The following is a 20,704-nucleotide window of genomic DNA, read 5'->3' as shown; positions in this document are numbered from 1 at the left end:
AACTTCTAAGAACACTCAAGATCGATTTAATTACAGTCAGTACAGAAAGAGATTTTTGTTCCCATTCATAAGTAACTACACCTTGCAGAGGACATCCAAATACCAGACACAAGCACAGTGAAAAGAACTGGTTGTCTTGAGTGTACAGAAGGAACAATTCACAGAACATTTTACATAAAAAGTTCTTGGAGGGTTTTTTCCAGAGGTAATCTATTCAGACTCTTTTATTTTATGCACAGCTGTGGCTCTGCTTATCATATCTAACTGAATTTGACATTTTGGCGCCCTAGACGTAGATAGATTTTTTTTGCAAAACCATTTCTTCCTGTGGTTTTGGGCATTATGGCTGCTTTCAGCGCCTTAAATATATTGCCACTATGAATTCTGACACATCCCATAGGATCTGTCAATATTGTTTTAATTATAGTCTTTCTATGAAACCTCCCCCCAAAAAGCAGATTTAATTTAGAGAAAACATGAAAATAAATCAGACTATGCACCAGACCATATTTTCTTCCCGACTCCTTATTATACAGGTTACCTGTGTGGGCCATCTGCTCAACCCAGTGCTCTTTCCTTCTCTTATTCCAGTGGCTTTCAACCTTTCCAGACTATTGCACCCCTTCCAGGAGTCTGATTTGTCTTGCGTACCCCCAAGTTTCACGTCGCTTAAAAACTACTTGCTTACAAAATCAAACCTAAAAATACAATAAAAAAATACAAAAAATAAATATTTTACATACATTTCAGAGTACAGTAAATAGAGCAGTATAAACAAGTCATTGTATGAAATTTTAGTTTGTACTGACTTTGCTAGTGCTTTTTCTGTAGCCTGTTGTAAAACTAGGCAAATATCTAGATGAGTTGATGTGCCCCCAGAAGACCTGGGTTGAGAACCACTATCCTATTCCACTGCCAGTGCCACTTCTTTAAACAGCCAATAGAGGAGGCTGTAAAAGTAGATTACATGTCATCCTCCTTGTGGAGACTAAACTTGCTTCTGGTAATACACTGGAGCCATCTGTTCTGGCCTAGAGTAGTGACTCCAACAGTCAACTCATAGGCTTAAATTTAAGCAGGTGAGTAAGTGCCTTCCCGAATCAGGGTCTTGGTGATGGCAGCTAAAAGTGTGGGTGGGTTACTACTACTTCCCTTCCAAAAGATCTTATTAATCTATAAAAACTGCTGTTTAAAGTTCCACAAGTTTATGACTAAGTGTTTAAAAAAAAAAACCAAAACCCTCAATCTTGCCTGTGACCACATGTCTAATTCATGGGGGATAGGTCCATCAATGGCTATTAGCCAGGATGGGCAGAGATGGTGTCTCTAGCCTCTGTTTACCAGAAGCTGGGAATAGGCGACAGGAGATGGATCACTTAATGATTACCTGTTCTGTTCATTCCCTCTGGGACACCTGGCATTGGCCGCTATCAGAAGACAGGATCCTGGGCTAGATGGACCTTTGACCTGACTCAGTATGGCCGTTCTTACGTTCATATGTCAAATATTTGGAGAATGTGAGTTTGAATGTTATCCCTAGTGACGTAGTCATGCAAAATAAGTGGGATCCTAGTAGGGTGACCCAGTATAATGCAGTATGTGTATGTGTGTCTGTTGCAAATACATAAAACAGATCTGCAGTCTTTACATCTGAGATTTGAAAAAGGAGTCTGTCAAAAGAAACAAGTACGATACAGCTTAGTTGAGTTAAGAAGCAAAATAACTGCTTTAGCCAAATGTTTTACAGCCAAATTCTCACCAGATGAGCTGGAGCTGCTGCAGATTCACACTAGTGTATCTGAGATGAGAATCTGGCCCTGGGACTGCAAACTCAGACTGTCCTCTAAGGCAAGGGTTGTCAACCTTTTTCTTCCTAAGGCCCCCCAATGTCCTATTAAAAACTCCACGGCCCCCTTGTGCCACAATTGTGTTTCTGCTATAAAAGCAAGGACCAGTGTTTGGGGTTTCAAGCAGGGCAACTGCCCGGGGGCCTCATGAAGCTAAGTTGCTCAGGCTTCAGCTTCAGCTCAAGATGGAGGGGCTTGGGCCTCTGGGCTTCAACTCCATACAGTGGGGCTTCAGCTTTCTGCCGTGGGCCTTAGCAAGTCTAATGCCGGCCCTGCTTGGCAGACCCCTGAAACCTGCTTGCGGCCCCCAGGGGGCCCTGGACTCCGGTTGAGAACCACTGCTCTAAGGGAATAGTGAATATTATCAAGTCTCTAATTGAAAGCACTAGGGAGAAGACATTCATGGGGAAATTAAATAAACATTTTTCAGTTGGAACAATAAAAGTCCACTATGACTATGGGTGGGTGTCCGTGATAAGTCCGGAATTTATTACTTAAGTCTCGGGTCATGGTGGTTGATAACACTGCTCTTCTACTGCTATTGGCAAGGCCAATCATTGATATTGTATTTGGATAGAAATCTCTAGGATTATGCTAGAGTTAGTTATTGTTATGGCATGTTTGGCAAACAGGGACCAACATGGCCTTTTCTGCTTTGTCATTCATGAGATTAGAACATAGGTTTTTCAGCATTGGGAACTGGAACAGAATAGGAGTAGTTAACACAGACTTCCTTGATTGTCTCACACGCAGCACTGTCTCATCTTAATTCTCTGCCATCTGAAAAAGCACTCACAGCACCTCAGATATAGGTTATGGACACTACTAGTCTTCACACAGAGGCTCCCCTTGTCTCTGTTCTGGGCCATCAGACAGCAGAGGGAGAACCTTTAAAGGTATGCATCCTATTGTCATCTTTAGACTGATGAATCACAGCTCCATGCCTCCTATTGGATCAGTCCATTATGGGCTTTTTTTTGGCTATTGGACTGTCTAGATCAGGGGTTCTCAAACTGGGGATTAGGACCCCTCAGAGGGTCACAAGGTTATTACATGGGGGTCAGCCTGTACCCCAAACCCCACTTTGCCTCCAACATTTATAATGGTATTAAAAGTGTTTTTAATCATAGAATATCAGGGTTGGAAGGGACCTCAGGAGGTCATCTAGTCCAACCCCCTGCTCAAAGCAGGACCAATCCCCAGACAGATTTTTGCTCCAGATCCCTATGTGGCCCCCTCAAGGATTGAATGCTCAACCCTGGGTTTAGCAGGCCAATGCTCAAACCACTGAGCTATCCCTCCCCCCTGTTGGAACAATAAGAGGGGTTGCAATTAGAGGCTTGCTATGTGAAAGGGGTCACCAGTACAAAACTTTGAGAACCCCTGGTCTAGATGGCTTTATGATTTGGATGAGACACATCTGGTTGAAACTCAACCCAGAAAAGGTCAAGGTCATGCTCGTGGGTTGGGGAAAGTGTCTTGAGGAAAACTTGGGCAGTTTTTGTATGTCCATTCCAGGGAGAATGGCATCACTAGAGATGGGTGTGGAACTTGGAGGTAACCACTGACTGCTCGTTCCGCAGTTACAACACTGATTTAGAGTGGCTATTACCATTACCATTTCCATCCTGTCAGGAAAGCCCATCTGTTTATCTTGAGTATGGGCCTCAGCATGATTGCTTATGCTTCTGTCACATCCAGGGTAAATGACTGTAATACATTCATAATTGGGTGTCCTTTCAAATTGCTTTGGAGGCTACAACCACTACAGAATGAGTCATTTACCTTATACCTGCAGATAAGAGTGAGGAATTTAGTTATACCCATGTTCTGTGAAGTGCACTGGCTGCTAATACACCAAAGAATATAATTTAAGGTATAGAATTAGTATGGAGAGCCTCTTCATAGTCTAAACCCTCAGAACTGGATTGATCACTTCTCATCCTATGTCCTTGCCTGATCATTACAATTAGCTAGGGTGGTTCTGGTCTTGGCCCTTCTATTAAAATTAATGGAGAAGTGTTGCTAAATCCCTGGCTTTGAAAATCTCAGGCAGTGTCCTCAGAGAGGCCAACTGCTGTCTCTCATTGGCTGACTTTAAAGTACATTGCAAATCTCTCCTTTGGGTATTTTTTTCTCGCTGTAACTGGGTTTGCCCTGGTGCTAGATTTGTTTGATGTTATTTGGACTGTGTATATGTGCTTACCTTTTCTTTCAACTGTTTAAGTGTTTAGTTTGGTATTTTGTACAGTGCATGAGAACCTTACAAAAGACACCATATAGATTGATTTAAATAAATGAAGATGCTGCATCTATATATCTTTGTGGAGCACAAAAAAGTGCAAATGTTCACATTTACTGAGGCGAAAGCAGCTTTAAACATACTACTAGTGTTGCAGTAATTGAACAGAACCTGCTTCACCCCACTCCTAATCTTAATAGAAACATAAGATTATTTCATTGCATTTGTCTAACAGTGTTTTTGCTGTTATTTTTCCAGGGTGCAAGTGCTTACATTCTAAACTATTTTCTGTACATTATGTGGGCTCTATCTTTTGCTTTCCTGGCAGTCTCCCTGGTCAGGGTGTTTGCTCCTTATGCCTGTGGTTCTGGGATTCCAGAGGTGAGTTTCTTCCAGACGGATGCAAATTTAAAAACTGAAAAATCATTTCATGTTCCAGACCTGTGCTATCAGATAGCTATGTCTTTGGTATATGAACAAGCAGAAGCAAGACATTTTAATATTTTTTTCCACTGGACCTGTCTCTATATTATGCCTTTTGCCTAAGCTGTGTTCATGTTACCCGTCTAAATTCTTCATCTTAGACTCCACTCAAAGGCATACACAATGGCTGCTATTTTGGCCAACAATCCAAGGACTGAACTGGACACACCCAGAGCTGAAAGTATGAACTGCTACAACTTGAGCTAAAGATCCAAGACTCCCTAGCTGGGCTGTAACAATTCATATCTTCTGTGGAGTGGACTCAGAGGCAGGCCATAGTGCATACTCATCAGTGGGTTACCCATAAATATTTGCCTGGAAGTCCAGCAGATACAATTACATGTTCCAATTATAAGGGAGAAGATAAAAGTTAAGGCCAAGATTTAAGGGGGGGATTTAAGCAGGGGCGGGGAAGGGAAGGGAGGAAGATTCAAGACCAAGCTTTCCAACGTAACTAGTGATTTTGAGCTCCTCAATTTTTGGGAGTCCACCATTTGGAATTCCTTTAAAGGATCTGATTTTCTGAAAATCAGGTGTGTCAAGCTGGGTGCCCAGCATTCAGGCAACCAAAATCACCAGTCACTTGAAAAAATGGCACTAAATCCATATTTGGGTTCTTAAATGAGTGACCTTGAAATCAAGGAGAGCTACAGGTTACTCAATACTTTAATAAAACATGTCAGATGCTTATTAAAAAAAAGTGCTAAATAACAGCTGGGTATTATTGTTTAAGAGCCTCCATATGGATTTTGGAGTCTAAATTTAAGCGTCAGTCTTTGAAAGTCTTATCCTTCTTCTTTAGATTTAATTCAATGTACAGATCTGTTTGCTCCTTTCCTCACCTCTAGGAGAGCAACCCAAGAAATCTAAAACTGATTAAGCAAAAATCTGGAACTGGTTGGAAAAAATAATTGCAAAGCCCTCCTGAAATATTGGCATTGTTTCCATTGCTCAGATGTCAATATGAAGCTATTTTAATTTTTTTCAATTTTTGTTGTAACTTTAAAAAAAAATTAATAGAAATATTATCAAACATTTTCACTTACAGAAAACCTGGATTTTAATAAATGAAAACGTCTACTGGTTTTTGATAACATTTTGGATTAAAATTCTGATAATGAAGTCAGAAAAGTCTGAGGTGTAAAACTGCCACTTTTTGATGAAAAATGTTTCCTTTGCAAAATTTTGCAAAGTTTAAAAATCAACAAACACCAAAGCCAAAAACCTTATTTCGATATTGATTTGAGTGTACTTTTAGAAAAATTGCTTAGAGATTGATTTATGGCTATATATCTTTGGGGAAGACTACAAAGGAAAAAAGGAAGGTGGGGGGAGTATCAATCCATGTAAACTGGAACTTGGAATGGTGTGTACTTAAATTGACACAGCTTAGTTGGTTCTCGCTTTTAAAATCATGATGGCCTTAACTCATGCTATAATCTTGTAAAGGATTTTTTATTATTATTTTATGTGTATATTGCTTTAATGCCTATAAGATAACCCAGTCACACGCTCAAGCAATGTAGGCACTGTACAAACATATAGTAAATCATAGTTCCTTCCCTCTCACAGGGCTACAAGGCACACTAAAACTGCTATTGCTTGAACACGCTCAGTCAATTCCTTTTACGCTGCAGTCAGTGAAGGAACTCCCATCAGAAACTGTGCTGCTTCAGATGCCAGCCCCATGACATAGTCCCACTGGCCTGGATTGCTGGAACAGGATGTAGAAAAATAAAAATCACTGCTAAGAATGGTGGCAAGCAATGTGTATATGTTTGAGTTACCTTCAATTTAGACACGTTTTAGAGGTAAATTCCAAATCAGATTTTTGCCTGTTTGTCTGTTTAAATATGGCAAGATTTGATCCATATTTTTTAAAAAAAAATTAAGAGAAACTTGTTAAAACCAAGATCTCTACAAGATTCAGTTTCATGGCACTGTAATATTTTTTTGTGATGCGATTTTTAGAAATAACAAAACATTTTCTGTTTATGGAATCTGCCCCCTATTATTATAATTATGTTTTTTTGGTGATACTAATTTGCATCTGACTTATGCCCTGATCCTGCAAGCCAATCCACATGGGCAGCGTCCTGTTGACTTCATAGAGGCAGGGGTCCGACCACAGTAACTAGCTTGTAAAATTGTTGTCATGTTTACCCACTACTCATGTTAACCACTAGTACGATATCACTGTAGAAAAGTTGTCTTAATCTTTTGCTCTGTGCATCATTGGCTTCTTTCAAGCAATGATTTGCCTACTATAGCTCTTAAGTTGTTTTTTGCAAAATTGAAGTTGCAGAAGTTTTAGTTCTTCAACCTATTCTTCCTGCCTTCCAGATAAAAACCATCCTGAGTGGTTTCATTATTAGGGGCTACCTGGGGAAGTGGACGCTCTTAATCAAAACAGTCACCTTGGTTCTGGTGGTGTCTTCAGGCCTCAGCCTCGGCAAAGAAGGTCCTTTAGTGCATGTGGCTTGTTGCTGTGGTAACTTCTTCAGCAGCCTCTTCTCAAAGTACAGCAAGAATGAAGGAAAGAGGAGAGAGGTGAGCTTGGACTCAGATTGTCATTTCTTTCCCCTTAAATATAGTCAGCAACTCAAAGGGCTCATGCCGTGTATGCAAATCTTTGTGTTGCAGGTGCTTTCAGCTGCAGCTGCTGCAGGAGTCTCTGTTGCTTTTGGTGCTCCAATTGGTGGTGTACTTTTTAGCCTGGAAGAGGTAAGATATATATGGTGTATGTTTGCAGAATTCATTTGCATCAGTAAAAATACTTTCCCTTGATTCCTTCCTTAAGAATCCTTTTTATTTTCCCAATACTGTTATACCATATATAAGCATATATAATCTGTAATTGTTGCCAATAAGAAGTAACCGTGTAGATTAGCACAATGTTGGCGGAAGAGGAGCAATAGTCTCCTGAAGATAACCAAAGGCATGGTTGTGCTGAGTGTGTTCAGCATTTGACTCCATACGAAAAGGTGTATGCCTTAAGCATTCTAACAAAAGATTACAGAAACTTGCTACCACATGTCTAGAGATCATAACTCCAGTGTGTCAGTTTAAAACATCGCTGTTCAACAGCTTTCTTTATGATTCATCTTACGTTCATTTTCCATTGTTCGCAATTTCCTCCTCAAGTCTGAAGATGCCTTTCCTTACAGATATGTGACCACGTTCTGGTCGCAGCACACCCATATATGTAAAGTCATACTAACTGCAGTAGGGCCTGTGGTGCAACAGAAAAGAGAGTAACTAAATCAAACATCTTACCTCCCACTCGGTTAAGCATTCACTGTCTCTGTTTGTTTTAGGTTAGTTATTATTTCCCCCTGAAAACACTCTGGAGGTCATTTTTTGCTGCTCTTGTGGCTGCCTTTACTCTGAGGTCCATCAATCCGTTTGGAAACAGCCGACTGGTTCTTTTTTATGTGGAGTACCACACCCCCTGGTATATGGCTGAACTTTTCCCATTCATTCTGCTTGGGGTCTTTGGAGGTCTGTGGGGGACACTCTTTATCCGTTGCAACATTGCATGGTGCAGGAGGCGCAAAACAACCAGGCTTGGGAAGTATCCTGTCCTAGAGGTCATTGCGGTAACTGCTATCACTGCCATCATTGCCTATCCTAATCCATACACCCGGAGGAGCACCAGTGAGCTGATCTCTGAGCTTTTCAATGACTGTGGCGCTCTGGAGTCCTCACAACTCTGTGACTACATTAATGACCCAAACATGACCAGGCCTGTGGATGACATCCCTGACAGACCTGCTGGCTTCGGAGTCTACACTGCAATGTGGCAGCTGGCCCTGGCTCTGATTTTTAAAATTATCATCACAATATTTACTTTTGGCATGAAGGTAAGTTAAGGGTGTGTAAAGTTCACTGCTGCAATCCATATTGCATGTTGAAGCTAGACTTTTGCATGACAAGACCTGTTTAATATTAGAGCTTAGAGTGTCATGTTCAGGTTACATACATCTGGCATAATACCAGGGATGTGTATGAGAACGTACAAAATTCTGAAGCACAAAGCATTAGAAAATTAAGGCTTAATTAGGATTCTGCTTTGATGGCAACAAATTCCTCTAAAGATTCAGAAATTAGCAACAGTTCCACAGATACTCATGATGTCGGGTGAATTGTAAGATGCTATGACATAACCATCTCATGTCTTTCATTCAGCGTTTGTATTTCGTTGTAATATACAGAATAACTCAATTTAGCTGTAGCCTTCTATCTATTTTTGTATGACTCGCTTCCCCTTCTTCTCATCAAATTGCATTGGCTACAAAAAAGACAGTACTGGAATGAGCACCCTTGTTGTATCTTCTAGGTTTCTTTGATTTTTCTTCGTTTTAAAAAAAAGATACTGTAGTTGAGCATTTAAATTCACTTTTGCTAGTAAGTCAATTCAGCATGATTTCCACTTCAGCTGAAATCCAGCTCCCTTGGAAATATGGACTATTTTATGTTGTTGAATACTTGTCTTAATATAGTGCAGTGTAGCCAAGTTGCACTGATTGTGGGAGCTAAAAAATTTGAATTTACTGACTCTTTTTTACATTTAAAAGATCACGAGATTATGCAAATGTGCAAAATTTTAAATAAAAGCTCAGCTGTAATATTCCATCAGTGTGGGTTTTATTGGTTTGTTTTATTTTTTTTCCCTCATTGTGTTTGTCAAGTTTTGCTTTCTAGAAAGAAAGGGGAAATAGAGTTCTGTACATCAGACCAAATGGCTGAAAGAAAAAAGATGCTGTTTAAAGGTGAACCTAGAGCAATCAAGGGTTATTTTTGTTTAAACCTCCCCACTCCAAACAAACGGGGTTTTGTGGTCCAGATTCCATTTTATCCAAGCCCAGACTACACAAAATGTGGGCAGAGGCAAGTTGTAGCTATATGGTTGGTGATGGGGCCCATTTCTAAACATACGTGTCTCTGTACAAACTAATAGCTCGCATTCACATAATTACATTGATGGTTTTATTCCAAAAAGCAAAACTATTGAAATAAACCCAACAGTGTGATTATTTTGCTGACCTAACCAACTGCTATTTTCTCAATGTCTAATTTAGGACCTGTCCATAGCAGAATGAATCAAGTTCTGCTGAGCCACCCATATGCTAAGCAATGCCATATGCTAAGCTAAAACCATTAAAGTCTATCTTGCAGAATAAGCTTGAACAGAGGATCCATCGCCTAAAAGGCCTAGTATTTTTTCCATGTGATGCTCAAACTTGAGGTTCTCCTTATGGTACTACTCTTACTAGGTTTAACTCATTTAGTTTGTTTTATAAGGTTTCACTCTGTAGTTGACTTTGGAAATAATAATAGGATAATCTAAGTGAAGAAACATGGGTTTTCTTACACTGGGGATATTGTTAATAATAAAAAGCCATTTAATGATTAAAATATTATTAACATTATCTCTCAATTTTAGTAGATTTCCTGAATTGTAGGAACAAACAGAGCCCAAGTTAAGTGTTCTTAGACTCCTGTGGATTAAATATAACTTGATAGAACTGGAGGAGGATTTGAAATAAGATGGTGACGTCTTTCACTGTTGAAGTCTCAAGTTCAGATGTGGGTGAGGTTGATACTGGCACAAAGTTATCATTATGGCTGTTCAGTAGCTAAAAGTTCTCAGTACAGTTCTTTAGTGGACAGTTGCCCACACAGTAAAAACCACCAGCATCAATTGGTAGTGTCAGCAGAGAACCCAAGGAGAGAACGGACAAGGAGGCTTAACACTCTCTAGAGAAGGTTGTACCTGAACAGGAATGAGAATACTGGGGAAATGAGCACTGCTGCTACCAGTGCCAAACCTTTTCTTTGGGCAGAGAGAGGATTTCAGCCTCCAGGCTTTAGCACTTTTCACCAGTTCTAACTTGATTTTCAGAATTAAAAAATTTTAAAAACCCTGCAGAATTTATAATGGGCTGCCAAACAATTTCTTCCCCACCAATAAATCTCTCTTACCTGAAAGACATGCTTGATATTTAATGCTTTAATTTAAAATCCAATCTAAATTACATTGATAAAGTAAATAAAGGTGAACAGCAGTAATAAAGTTTTAAAGTATCCCATATGCCAGAGGTTCATTTCTAGATGCTATTTACAGTTAAGCCTATATTTTTTGAACTTATGAGACCCCCAAAAACTACGCCTTCAGAGGAGGAGAAATTAAAACTATGCAATGTGCAAATATTGAATTCAAAAAAGAAGATTGCTCAAAGCAATACTGAGAAATAAAGTTGGTGTGAATTCAGGAACTAGGGTTAGGTCAAATAGATAAGCATGTATTTAAATTATATATTACTTTTTAAGTACCTGTATAATTCCAGTCATTGCAGAGGACCATCTCAGACTAAGGAGAAGATCCACTAAGATTTCCGGAGAGTTGTGGGGTCTGGCACTGGCTCCGATAAGGGATGTTGGTATTCTATTACTATATGTATTACATGCATAGCTGAGACCTTTTGGTCAAAACTATCACTTACCTGTATTTCATTTAAGATCCCTTCAGGCCTCTTTATTCCCAGCATGGCTGTGGGAGCCATGGCTGGTAGAATGGTTGGAATTGGAGTAGAGCAGCTGGCTTACCATCATCATGACTGGATCATCTTCAGGAACTGGTGTAGACCAGGAGCGGATTGTGTCACCCCAGGACTTTATGCTATGGTGGGAGCTGCAGCATGTCTAGGTACAGTAAGTGGTGGTCTTTAATTTGTGTCTGTGTGTGTGCACGCACGCACGCTACAAGATGTTTTCCAGATGTACTGTGGGTTTTTTAAATAGTTAAGAGAATTTCATGCTCATGGAAGCATGCAAGTTTGCCACTCTGACAATCCTGGAAACAAATTATACAATCAGGCACAGCACAGGCAGTAGCACTGAACTCTTCTTTACATTGCCCCATCAGTGTACTTTAAACATGGTCTAGAGGAGAGGGGGCAGTTAGTTGTCTCTGCCCAGTTACACTTAATCCTCTCTATTGAATCTGCCAAAATGGATGTCAATTGCAAACAATATGGGGGTGAGTGGGGAGAGAGTTCTAAAAAGAACAAGAGTTTTCTTTTTTATAAAGAGCTGGAAAACTCTCCCAAGAGGCTTGCTCATTTGTGATGGCTGTGATTTCCACTGTAATTACCCACTAATTTAAAATATTCCACTATTGAACCAAGGAAAGCCGTCTTTGGTCACTACAAATTTTGCCCAAATTGAAATAATTGATCTAGACGTGAAAGGTCTGTATCCTATTACCAATCACGCAGGCTATATATATTCAGGCTTTCATAGAATCATAGAAGATTAGGGTTGGAAGGGACCTCAGAAGGTCATCTAGTCCAAACCCCTACTCAAAGCAGGACCAATCCCCAGACAGATTTTTACCCCAGTTTCCTAAATGGCCCCCTCAAGGATTGAACTCACAACCCCGGGTTTAGCAGGCCAATGCTCAAACCACTGAGCTATCCCTCCCTCCCTTTTTAAAAAAAAAAAAAAAAAAAAAAAAAAAAGGAAAAAGAAAACCCCCTGTTTCAAAAACCAATGGAATAGACAGTCCTTAAATTAAGAACATATCAGATATTAAATCGATAAGAACAGATACAACTTACATAATGCTTTCGCCCCTCTTAACCAGAAGGCCAAGAAGCAATACTAAGACTCTACGAAAACTCCTTGATTATAGGTTCAAAGCCTGGTTCCTTTGAATCCAGTGTGAATTTTGCTATTAACTTCAATTGGACTGCCATTCAGTCCTAAATACTAATTGTTAAAGTAAGGCCAGTGATATAAACTAAATCTCATACATCAAATGCCAAGTTGTACATAGAAAGAAAATGTGAAAACATCAATTCCAAGCATGTTATTTCTTCTTTCATTTTTTACTTGACCTGTATCTTACATAATTTCCACTGCTGCTTGGTATTTGGACTATGCAAATAATGGACATATATCACAGGCCTTGTCTACAACGAAACTTTCTTGTGTAGATGAATCTTGTACAAGCAAAAGAGTGTTTTTGCCAGTATAGCTCATACAAGCACTCCAAACAAAATAAGCTGTTCTGGCAAAAGGACTCCTGTGCCAGTATAACTGCGTCTAGCACTCAGGCTTTTGCTGGCCAGGATATGTCAGTTAGGGTATGATTTTTCACACCCATATGTTCATAGCTATGCCAGCAAATTTTAAGTGTAGACCAGGCCTTTGTGTAATTCAGTAGGCTTCCAATGAAAGCTGTGTCCGGAGAAGCACTGGTAGATAAGTAGGCTCATTTGCGACACTAGTCATGGTAGGAACCTAATGTCAGAAATAGTAAACCAGCATCACTTGTCCTTTTTTATTCTTTTCTTTAGCATTCCAAAACAGAATTTATCAGTGTAGATGTTTTGCTTTTATATTAAAGAAAAGTTCTTTACTGTGCACCCATTAGCAGGCAATCATATTCTGTTTTTACAGCCACAAACATCTGTGTAATAATTGTAACTGCATAGCATTACCCATGCCATTATATAAAAAACAACTTCTAATAACCTATTTTCCTCTCTCTCCAATCTAAAAAATGGCACTGTATTTGGAGATCTAAGAATATCAAATTATTACAATGATCTTTCTGACATATTACCTGGAGAAACATATACAATTGTTATATACTGTAATGTAAACTGCAGCAGTAAACAGATTAATTATAAAATGACACAAAGAAACTACAGTGGAGAATGTTGATGCTAGAACTGATTTATATACAGAGGGTCATCACAACCAAGCTACAAAAACACATTTCATGGAAGCTGCTTACATTATTACAAGCAATTTACAGAGGTTGATCGAGGAGCGTGCTATGTTTAATACAGTTCCCTTGATGCTTCTTTTTCTTTGAGTGTAATCCTTTATCAAATATGTTTTCAAATTAAACTTTCAATAGAATCAATTGTATATAAATGAAGAAGTCAATAATGAAATTAAACATGTCTGCACTTTAGCACTGGTTTTCCCAGAAATATGGGCCTAGTAGTTTAGATTTACCTCAATCCAGTTTTGGTATGCATGTATCAAGTACAGTTCAGACGTGTGCTTTGCTGTTGCGCCAGATTGTTGAATTAAGGTAATCTTCAAGCACGCAGGTACCAGAGTCCGTAATTATGTGCTTTTCACATGCTAATAAATTTGGATTGAGCATGTCACTGTAACCTTTTCTGTTCAAAATTACAGCAGATGAAATGGAAACCTGTACTTTCAGTGAATGACACACAGTGAGGGGGTTGAATAATTTCATGCCTTTATGAAGATAAGATACTAGAAAGCCAGAAGAGTTGACACATTTATAGATATTTGTTGGGTTTTTTTAGAGGGGAACCTGAATGATCTTTTTCTTGGCAGGTGGAGTTACCAGAATGACTGTCTCCCTGGTGGTTATTATGTTTGAGTTAACCGGAGGCTTGGAGTATATTGTACCCCTAATGGCAGCAGCTGTGACCAGCAAGTGGGTAGCAGATGCCTTTGGGAAAGAAGGGATCTATGAGGCACACATCCACTTGAATGGTTACCCATTTCTGGATGCTAAGGATGAGTTCACACACCGAACACTAGCAACAGATGTCATGAGGCCTAGGCGTGGTGAGCCTCCACTCTCCGTTCTGACACAGGGTAGTATGACTGTGGAAGATGTGGAGACATTAATCAAAGAGACCGATTACAACGGCTTTCCGGTGGTGGTTTCCAAAGACTCGGAGCGTCTCATTGGTTTTGCACAGAGACGGGAACTGATTCTTGCAATAAGTGAGTAAAGAGTACAATATAGATTTTAATGGGAATGTAAAGGGCATTAGCGATACTGTGAAGCATGTACAAATAGGTAAGTAAGAACAAAACTGAATGTTTACTCCAAAGGATGTGGAAGGCTGTTTCTACCCTTCTTTGTAAGAACCATGCCAAGCAACCTCCCCACTACAACATACCTTCAGCCAACCTCTGGGGTTTAATTCCGCACTCAGTTATGCTGAGGTAAACCTGAAGTAACTCTGTTGAAGCCGTTGGAGTTAAACCAGTTTCAAATTGGTGAAAGTCAGATCAGACCCTGGTCAGTACCATCTCTAGCCTCCAACCAAACCTCTTGTCACTCTCAGCAGTAAAAGTCCAAAGATGTCTATGAACCCCAGACACTACATAAAAACGTGCAAAGTGCTGGTGCCACACTGTGTTAGTTTCTGTTATCACATCATAGTTATTCTAATTTGCAAGCATTTAAATCTTGCAGATCTTGGTGACCTGAAAGATCAGTGGTATGATTTTCAGATGAGTGGAGGAGGGAAGGCTCCTGAGTTCTTTGGAAAATAAAATCTAAAAGTAGAAAATAACAATCATTTTGGTGACAGCCTTTCCTGCTTACAGGGACTTTTTCACGAAGAAAAAATTGCTCTGTAAACTGTGTACTCTTTACATTTTAAGCTGCTCTACTTGAAAGGATACTACCTAAAGTATCCCTTTACAAAGGGAAGATTTGTAACACCTACTTTCTCAGAGCCTTGCCTCTCAATTTGTCCCTTTGTGGATCTACCCCTAAGTAAAATTCGACCTAAAAATTACTTGTTCCCATCAGGTGTCCATCTGTAATTTGATTTCCCATCTCCTTTCCTCCAAAACTGATGATTGGTGTCATATTATATATGTTAAGCACAAGGGATGGAAAAACTTTGTGCCTACTTTGGAATCCACTTCGTCACTGTCGGTTTAACAGAGTGCCATAGACTCAAAAGTTAATAGATTCATGTTTTGCATAGGGAGTGAGTGATAAGAAGCAGATGAGAGAAGAATTCTAGAGCCCAGTTTCTAGCTATAATACATATTGAAGCCTTCCCTTAAGCTACAAGTATGTTTGTTTTTAACTGCATGACTGAAAGGTGGGTGGTTTAAATGGCTTGTGAATAGGATTGCCAACTTCCTAATCACACAAAACCAAACAACCCTGCCCTGCTCCTTCCCTGAGGCCCCACCCTTCCCCTGCCCATTCTCCAAGGCCCCGCCACAGCTCGCTACATCCCCCTCCCTCTGTTGCTCACTCTCCATCTGCCAACTCACTTTCACCAGGCTTGGGGAGGGGGGTGAGAACTATGGCTAGGGGTGTGGGCTCTGGGGTGGGGCTGGGGATGAAGGGTTTGGGGTCCGGGAGAGGGATCCAGGCTGGGGCAGGGGGCTAGGGTGCAGGGGTATGGGCTCTTGGCTGGGGGTGCAGGCTCTGTGTGGGTCCAGAAATGAGAGGTTGGGGTGCAGGAGACGACTCCAGGCTGGAGCCCAGAGGTTCGGAGTGTGGGAGGGGGTTCAGACTCTGGTTAGGAGTGCAGGCTCTAGGGTGGGGCTGGGAATGAAGGGTTTGGGGTGAAGAAGGGGGCTTCGGGCTAAGGAAGGGAGTTGGGGTGTGGGTGGGGTGAAGGCTCTGGCTGGGGGTGTGAGCTCTGGGATGACGCCAGGGATGAGGGGCTTGGGTGCAGGAGAGAGCTCTGGGATGGGGCAGGGAGTTGGGGTATGAAGGGGAGTGAGGGCTCTGGGGTGGAGCTGGGGATGAGGGGTTTGGGGTGCAGGAGAGAGCTCAGGGCTGGGGCATGGTGTTGGGGTGGAGGACTCCTGGAGGGAGTTTGGGTGTGGGAGGGGACTCTGGGCTGGGGCAGCGGGTTGGGATGTGGGAGGTACGGGATCCCAGCAGCACTTAACGTGGCTGCCAGGTCCCTGCAGTCCCTTGGCGCATGGGTGGCCAGGGAGGCTCTGTGCTGCCCTCGCGCCCGCAGGCATCACCCCCACAGCTCCCATTGGTCACAGCTCCTGGCCAATGAGAGTAGTGGAGTTGACACTGGGGGTGGGGACAGCGCGCAGAGGGTCCCTGCCGCCCATGCACCTAGGTGTTGCAAAGATCTAGCGGCCACTTCTAGGAGCAGTGCAGAGCTAGGACAGGCAGAGAGCCTGCGTTAGCCCTGGGCCCCCGCTGTGCCACTGACTGGACTTTTAGCAGCTCGGCCAGTGTTGCCAATCAGAGCTGCCAGGGTCTCTTTTCTACTGGGCATTCCAGTTGAAAACCAGATGCCTGGCAACCCTATTTGTGAATTCAGACTAGTTTTGCAATTATCAAAAATAGGGAAGTGCACACACCTCAAACTACAAGGCACCTGGCTCATCTAACTGTAAAAGACAACCAAGTAGTTCAAGGGAATTTGCTTTTTTGAATAACATCAACTCAAAAGCCCCCCCCCCCCCCCCATATCCCTTCTCCTTCCTACCCCCTACAAAATTACAAGGAAGGAATCCTCAAAGTAATAACTTCAATACAAGACAATTGTTAAGTCATTTACAGGATAATTAAGCCAACAATTGTGACAGTGTTCCTTTGTTTTGCCTCTGGGCTGTCACTTCCTCTGGCAGATACAAAAAACACACATATGGCAGGGTCAGAAGGGCAAAATAAACCAGTGATTGAGAGTTAACAAAAGATATAAAGACCAAGAGTTCTTTTTATAAAATGTATGGAGTTTGCAGTTTTATATCATTTTCTTTCCAACTAGTTTTAAGGTGCTGCCCATCCCTAACTCCCTAAATTCCCTTTTGAGAACTTGAAAATACAGATTAGATACATTGGGCCTGACCCTTATCTGTCTTGTACTGTATGTTGTCATGCAGTGAGTTTGCAGCGAGTTGCCAGGCTGGATTTCAGGCCCGCTGCACTAATGTCACACCAATGTCAGTGACCAGCAAAGCTGCAAACAGGAAAGGATCAGGCCTGTTAATTTAAATGTAGAGAGATCAGACACCATCTGAAATGGGTATAAAAAGGTGAGAATTATACTTTTTGATGATGATGCTAATCGGCAACAAGGCGAGTTTGTTCGCAGGGAGGCACATGGATGTGTGATCCTGTCTCTAAGCTTTTTATTATTAGGGCAGAGTTAATTAAAAATTAAAGCTGGTCCACATTTTTCAACTGAAATATTTTCCTCTCAGAAAATGGCTTATGTGAAATCCAAATTTTCCACAGGAAAAAAATGTGTAGTTTCTGGGGAGCTCTAATTAAAATCTCTTCTAATAGGCCTGGGGCAGAGTCAAGAATTAAAAATCAAAGAACATTTCTTCATAGATAAGATTTCCTAAAACATCCAGGACTTGTTGACTATCCATGACTGCTTCCCACCATTTCTGCAGAGAGGGGGCTGCAGTGGGGAGTAACAGCAACTGTTTGGAAACCATATGACTGATTCTGATCTCATATTACTCCAGTTTTGCAATAAACAGTCTCGCTGGTTAGTTTTCATGGTACATGGTGATTCTACATGATTTAATGTGTGTCTTTTATAAATCAAAATCCTGATTTAAATTTTCTAGCTCAAAAGGATTCTATTCTATTCATGCCCTGCACCATGCTATAGGAGAGCCTTCCGGGGGGGCATGAAGTGCTATAACTAGCATCATGTGTGTCTTTTCTCCTTATTTATTTCTTCCTCGTGACAAGGAAAAAATTGCATGTTTTCTGACATTTTTTATTAATTTTATTTTATTTTTCCATACTTTTATGTATATATGCTGTGCCATGTCTGCCTATTAGTGAAGGCAAGGCTGAAGGTAAAACTAGAGATCGTGAACACAAACTAATATTCAATGGGAATTTAATGTAGTGAGCAGAGGACTAGTTGGATGAATTCATGGTGGCCCATGGTACTGAAGGGATGTGTTGCTGTGTTCTATACTGAGGACTTATGGTTCTATGCCAGGAGTATTGCATTGCTGAAATCCATTTGGAAGTAACAAAAGTACATATTACTGAGGCCAGGTCTTCAGCCAGCAGTATTGGATGGAGTCTTCTAGCCAGCTGTAGAAGACAATTGTGAATACTACTATGTGACAGCTTAAAGTCAGTGAGGAATCCAAGAGCACTCCTAAATTACAGACTGGCTTAACCAATTGTGGGTGTGTGTTGTCAACCACAGAAGACTTCACCGTGGCTGCAAACTCCGTTGCCAACAAACATAACCTCCGTCTTTCTCAGATGTAACTTCAACCAGATGTTCTTTGTCCATGAATTGATCTCAGCCATGTACTGAGCTAACTTAATGACAGTATGAAGGATAGATAGAGCTGTATGTCATCTGCATACTGTTGGCATTTGAGCATGTGATGTCTTACTAATTCTGCTAGGCTTCATGTGAATAAGGCTGGGGAGAGAACTGAGCCTCCAAGTGAGAATTCTGATGGCAGAGGAAGGCCTACAAGCAAACAGAGCCATCCACAATCAATTGTCCTGGTTGATGGGAGCCATCAAGATTCCAAATCACCATTAATGGCCCATACTTTGCATAACTGCAATAGGACCTCAGAGTTATATTTTATATTTCTAGTTTCAGATACAAGAGTGATACATTTATACAAATAGGATGACCACACTCAGTAGATAATAAGCTTTGTAATGATACCTTACAAGAGACCGTTTGCATGAAGCATATTCCAGTTACATTATATTCACAGTCATTAGCATATTTTCATAAAATCATATAGAGTGCAACGTCACAGATGCATTTCTCCAGTGTAACTAGACTCTGAAGAAATAGTGCTTCTCTTCTGGTAGCAAAAGATGGAGAGGCAAATGCAGGTCTGTCTAGCTGAGGAGACAAATGCACACTTTTAATAAAAAGTGGTGTAATCACATTGATTTTGCATTACCTGTGACTAGCCATGACTAGCTAATAAGTTTTTAAAGCATTCTTGTGGACCAGGGCAAACAATGTGAATGCCATATTAGTTCAAACAAGATAACTAACATGCTCTTATATAAATCCATGGTATGCCCACATCTTGAATACTGTGTACAGATGTGGTCTCCTCACCTCAAAAAAGAGATTCTAGCACTAGAAAAGGTTCAGAAAAGGGCAACTAAAATGATTAGGGGTTTGGAGAGGGTCCCATATGAGGAAAGATTAAAGAGGCTAGGACTCTTCAGCTTAGAAAAGAGGAGACTGGGGGGGATATGATAGAGGTATATAAAATCATGAGTGATGTTGACAAAGTGGATAAGTAAAAGTTATTTACTTATTCCCATAAAACAAGAACTAGAGGTCACCAAATGAAATTAATAGGCAGCAGGTTTAAAACAAATAAAAGGAAGTTCTTCTTCACGCAGCGCACAGTCAACTTGTGGAACTCCTTACCTGAGGAGGTTGTGAAGGCTAGGACTATAACAGTGTTTAAAAGAGAGCTGGATAAATTCATGGTGGTTAAGTCCATAAATGGCTATTAGACAGGATGGGTAAGGAATGGTGTCCCTAGCCTCTGTTTGTCAGAGGATGGAGATGGATGGCAGGAGAGAGATCTCTTGATCGTTGCCTTTTAGGTTCACTCCCTCTGGGGCACCTAGCATTGGCCACTGTTGGTATACAGATACTGAACTAGATGGACCTTTGGTCTGACCCGGTAAGGCCATTCTAATGTTCTTATGTTGGATAACTCTATGTACTTTTCCACTACAGAGAAATCGTCAGTACGGGGTCTAAGAGCTACCTAGGTTAGAGAAGCTGGAATTTGAAGCTCATATGGGTAACTTGGATCCGAGAGGCCATTTCCATATCTGCAGAGACTAATTCACCTTTAAATCTGACAGGAGCTGTCTTCTGTGGATTACTCTGGTTCAGTGGAGTCAGCAAATATAGTCACCCTTCCTTTGGGGCTGCTTTGCTCCTTGGACTAAGTTTTGCACGCTCACTGACTGAAATATATCTGTGCATTACTGTTTATTATCACGTCTCTAACTTTCCAACCCGTTTATACCCTATGTATAAATTTCACCCTATTTATGGTACTACTGAATTTAGACCAATGTTAATGTATCATTTGCAAAAGCATTGTCTCTAGAGACACACATTTTACTTCCAGGAGTAAAATAATGGCATGGGCTTATCAGTTGTCCAGTGTCATTGTCATTTGGGGGGGGAGTAGAACTTTTGGAAAAATAGTTACCAAACTGTCATTGTCTGTTGCTTCCTGTGTAGATAAAGGAGTGAAAATAACTAGCTGATTTATTCATGGTTCTTTATGTGAGGAACATTTCTTGACCTGGGTCAGACTAAATGAACCACCTTCAGCTAGATAATGTAAA

The 20,704-nt window shown here is 40.8% G+C and overlaps 1 protein-coding gene across 2 annotated transcripts in view; it reads left to right on the top strand.

Moving 5' to 3' along the window:
• CLCN4 (chloride voltage-gated channel 4) overlaps positions 1-20,704 on the top strand; it is a 65,324-nt gene that overhangs the window by 39,982 nt on the left and 4,638 nt on the right. For both annotated transcript variants that reach the window (XM_050963621.1, XM_050963629.1), the window contains 6 exons: positions 4,348-4,470; positions 6,916-7,122; positions 7,216-7,296; positions 7,890-8,435; positions 11,095-11,281; positions 13,960-14,358. In XM_050963621.1, the coding sequence (XP_050819578.1) occupies positions 4,348-4,470; positions 6,916-7,122; positions 7,216-7,296; positions 7,890-8,435; positions 11,095-11,281; positions 13,960-14,358 (1,543 nt within the window). The remainder of the gene's footprint in view (positions 1-4,347; positions 4,471-6,915; positions 7,123-7,215; positions 7,297-7,889; positions 8,436-11,094; positions 11,282-13,959; positions 14,359-20,704) is intronic.

Source organism: Gopherus flavomarginatus, chromosome 1, assembly GCF_025201925.1.
Source record: "Gopherus flavomarginatus isolate rGopFla2 chromosome 1, rGopFla2.mat.asm, whole genome shotgun sequence".
NCBI lineage: Eukaryota > Metazoa > Chordata > Testudines > Testudinidae > Gopherus > Gopherus flavomarginatus.
Note: the sequence above shows the minus strand (reverse complement) of the source record. Positions and strands in the feature narration are given on the sequence as shown.